The sequence below is a fragment of the Ammospiza caudacuta genome, chromosome 4 (genome assembly GCF_027887145.1).
Source record: "Ammospiza caudacuta isolate bAmmCau1 chromosome 4, bAmmCau1.pri, whole genome shotgun sequence".
NCBI lineage: Eukaryota > Metazoa > Chordata > Aves > Passeriformes > Passerellidae > Ammospiza > Ammospiza caudacuta.
Window position 1 is genome coordinate 16,228,899 of NC_080596.1, and position 4,133 is coordinate 16,233,031.

Sequence of the window (4,133 nt, forward strand, 5' to 3'; positions counted from 1 at the left end):
CTCGCCGACGGGGCGAGCCAGGCTAAGGCTGCGAGGTGGCGCGTTGGCAGGAGGGAACGGCAACGACTTCTAGGTGAAAGAAACTTTCGAAGTGTAAACTAAAAATTACAACAAACCAACCGCCCCTGACAGACAGGGCAGGTACAGTCACTCTCTAACAGCCATCCCCCCCTGGACAAACCAGGGGCTGCCGGGGGTGGGAGACGAAGGGGCGGATTTCAAAGCGACCGAGGGGAGCCGATGCCGTCCGTGGCGGCACCGCATCCGGCTGCTCACCCCGCGGCGGAGTCTGTGCTTCGAGGGGCGGCCTTGCGGGGTGCCGGGGACGACGCCCCTGCCTTAGCTGGCCTCGTCCGAATCGCTGTAGTGGGAGCGGGGCGAGAACTCCCCGTCGCTCCTGTGGGACCGGGGCGACGTCTTGCTCCTCTCCTGCGGCGGCTGCCCGGGCTGCGGCAGGAGGAGGGCGGGGGAAGGGGCTCTCTGTCCCATCAGGGCGCCCTCCGCAAAGGAGAAGTGCAGCGGGTCGAGCTGCACCGAGTAGCCCCCCGCGGCCGGCGCCGGGGGGAAGCGAGTCCGGCCGTGCCCGGGGGGCGACGCTCTGGGCGGCCCCGGCGGCGGCGCCGGCGGCCCCGGCGGAGCTCCGGCCCCGGCGGCGGCGCAGGGCGGCTCGAAGGGGGCCCCGCGGTGCTCGGCCTTGCCGGAGCCGTCGGAAGGGGCGGCGGGGCCGTGCAACAGCTCGGCCAGGGCGCTGATGTAGATCTGAGCCATCTGCAGCGTCTCGTACTTGGAGAGCTTCTTGTCGTTGTTGAAGGAGGGGATGACATTGCGCAGCTGGTCGAAGGCGTGGTTCAGCCCGTGCATCCGCCGCCGCTCCCGCGCGTTGGCCGCCAGCCGCCGCTGCTTCTGCACGCCGCTCACCTGCGCCCGCAGCCCGGGGCCGCCGCCGCCGCCCCGCGGCCGCCCGCCGCCCCGCGCCCCGCCGGGGCTGCTCCCGCCGCCCCGCGCCGCGCCGCCCTCCGCCGTCGCCGCCTCGTCGTCCTCGGCGGGCAGCAGGTAGCGCGGCGAGGCGGCGGCGGGCAGGCGGGCGGCGCAGCAGACGCCGAGCCAGGAGCCGGGCGCGAAGCCGCCGCAGCCGCCGTGCTCCGGGCCGGGCGTTGGCGGCTCTGAGGGCGGCTCGCGGGCGCGCTCTGCCCAGGGCAGGCTCATGGCTCTAGCGCCGCGCGCCCATCGGGCCGCGCGCAGCCCCCGCCTCGCGCGTGGCGCCCCGACGGCTCCGGTGTCGGCCGGGCTCGCGCCCCCCTTTAAGGAGCGGCACGCGCCGGGGTCCCCCCCGCCCCCGCTCCCCCTCCCCTCCGCTCCCTCGCTCCCCACCCCTCCCGCCGCACGCCCTCCACTCGCGCCGGTCGCGTGTCGGCGCGGCCAATGGCGCGCGCGCGCGCGGGGCCGGCGCGTGCGGGGAGCCAATGGCGCGCGGGGGGAGCGGAGCCCGCGGCCGGCGGACGGGAGCGGGGGGGGGGGGGGGGGGGGGGTTGGGGGGTGAGCCCGGGCCGGCGGCACGCGCTGTCCCGCCCCGCCCCGCCCCAGGCCGGCGCGCGCCGGGCGGCCTCCCCGCGCGCGGCGGGGCGGAACGGGGTGCGGGGGCCGGGAGCGCCCCGACGGCGCGTCCGCCCACAGAGGGAACCCACTCCCGGCCGCACCGGGATCTCCCCGCCGCTGCGTTCTCCGAGGACGCTCCGTCGCGCCCGCCTGGGGAAACATCCTTTTCCTTACAGCCAAACCTCGGAGGGCCCGGTAAATTGGCCTCCCCACGCCTGGCGGGAGTAGCCGTCGGTGCGCCCGGCCCTCGCTGCGACCGCAGCGACCCTGCCCGAGGTGTCGGTGCGGAGCGCTGCCCGCCCGGGATGGTGCGGACGGCGGGGCACGGAGCGCGGCGCTGCCGTGCAGAGGTTCGGCCGCGAAGCCGCCGAGGGAATGTCCTCGGTTTTAGAGCGGTAATCCCGGGGACACGCGGGAAGCCCACGCGGGACGCGGTAGGTGAGAAGCGGTGCCATTCGCAACCGGGACAGCACACTGCCCGCGGAGGTGCCACGTTTTCGGCAGGGTCCCGATCCCCCGCGAGCGAGCCCTTTTGTTGGCCAACAATAGCTGGCCAAAGGTGGTGGAGAGGGAAATAGCTCCGTGCACGCATCGTAACTTCCCTTCCGCGCTGCCTCCCCTCCCGCCACCGCCGCCTGCCTGGAAAGGAGAAGTGGAGGTTTGCCCGTGTGAATAGGCGTGTGGAGAACAAAGTGATGGGCACAGTATGAGGTAGATATGTTTTTTCAAAAGTGAATAACTCGCAAGCCAAGGAGGGAGCGAGGGAGCCCAGCAGCTCAAAGCCGAGCGGCAGTGACATGCAATGAGCAGCCTCGCTAGTTTAGGAAGCTGCCTGGGCACACTTGGCGCATGGCAGGCGCCTGGGGCCCGCCTTCCACAAACAACTGGATGGCACTGAGAAAGCGCAAAGCTGATGGTTTGCTTTCTTTAAAAATAAAAACAAAGGCAAACCTTCTCTATTCTTTTTTTTTTTTTTTCTAGCTATTATGCTTCAAAGGCAAAAGCTGTTGTATCGCCCCAAAACAAGTTGTCAGTTTCTGAATAAAATGGAAGTGTTTACTCAGTAAGAAAGATGGTGAGGAGCAGAAGTCAATACCTTGTTTCTGTATAGTATCCATAAAGTTGCCAGACCATCTATCTGTATCTAGTAAAAACTTTTATACTCTCTGATTGTCTAACCCTCGCCCCTTCAATAAATGCTTGTATCGGTAACAGCAGAAAAAGCCCTCAGCACTGTGCTGCACGGTGCTGTTTGCTGGCTAAATTCCCACCCCCGGCTTCCCTTTCAGCCCGCAGGCACCACGTGCTCCCTCCCTGGTGCCCGTGGCACAGGTGTGCTTTGCCAGCAGCCCTGCTGGGCTCTCCTCCCCAGGGTTAATCCGTGCGCTCCCTGTTTGGGCAGCGGGTGCCGTGGCTGTGAGCTGTTCCATGCAAGGACCGTGGGCCAAACCTTGGAAATGAGTGGGAGCTTTGCTGAGCAGCAGCCACTGACACCCATTTCCAGCAAGTGCCCAGCATAGGGAGAGAGCCAGGCTGGTCCAGTGTTCAAGTTTTAAACATCTCCCTCCAGGCTGGTGGGATGTGTGGCTGTCAGGACTCCTTGACAGCAAGCCCAATCCTCCATCCCACAAACCATCCACTGGCCTCTGGGCACAGAGGGAAGCAGCATCCCATTAGCATCTCCTGTGGATGCAAGGTGGCTGATGTCCCGGAAGGACCCTGGGCTCTGGATACCCCAGGGCTGCTGTCAGGTGCTGGGGACCTCCCTCAGCAGTACCTCAGTGACTGCATGGAGCACTGGGGACACCAGCCGAACACCTCAGCATGCTCCTGGGACCTGGGACGGGAGAAGTTCCTGGCTGGGAAACAGTAACAGCTGCTTATTTTTCAAGTGCGTGTTTTGTGAGCGCATGCACGCTTTGAAACTGGAGGCATCTGAGACTCACTCCACAGTTTGCCTTTGACAGGACACAAAAAGCCATTTTCCCCACCAACACCACTGCTCAGAGGGGGAAAAATGTTTCATTGAAATCCAGTGGTCTCTGTATGCCTGTATCTGCTGTGTGTGCACACTCTCAGAGTCAAAGTCAAAGGCAAAGGGTGGTTTATGTCAGCACTGGGTTTAGCTCTGCTCTCTCAGAATAAGATAAATGTAAGTGATGAAGAACTCCTGGGGCTGGCTGAACTCATTTTGTATTCAACACTGCCCAGCCCTTTTCACTTTCCTTTCTCCCTCTCTTTGTATGTTCAAGCCTACTTGAGTTTCTTTTTTTCTTTTGTAGAAGTTGGTTCTTTTGAAGCAGTTCGAGACACGCCCTGCTGCAAAGGGGACTTCACGGGAGTCGGAAACACAGGCACACCGGTCTGAAACACTTACTGTACAATAGCAGCAGTGTAGGAAGCCTTGGAAATGAATCTGCTCTAAGCAAGTGTCAAAGCTTTCAGAGGAAAACAAACTGAACTTATCCCTGTATCTTTATGCATATTTTCCCCCCAGCCCTCCTTTCCTCTCCCCCTGCCCCCAGCCTGGTTAAGAG

General features: G+C 64.0%; 1 protein-coding gene across 1 annotated transcript; it reads right to left on the minus strand.

Annotated features, from left to right (window-relative positions):
* Positions 1-339: 339 nt before the first annotated feature.
* Positions 340-1,206, minus strand: ATOH1 (atonal bHLH transcription factor 1). The gene has a single exon (XM_058803787.1). The coding sequence runs from the start codon at positions 1,204-1,206 to the stop codon at positions 340-342; it is 867 nt and encodes a 288-aa protein (XP_058659770.1).
* Between the last annotated feature and the right edge of the window lie 2,927 nt (positions 1,207-4,133).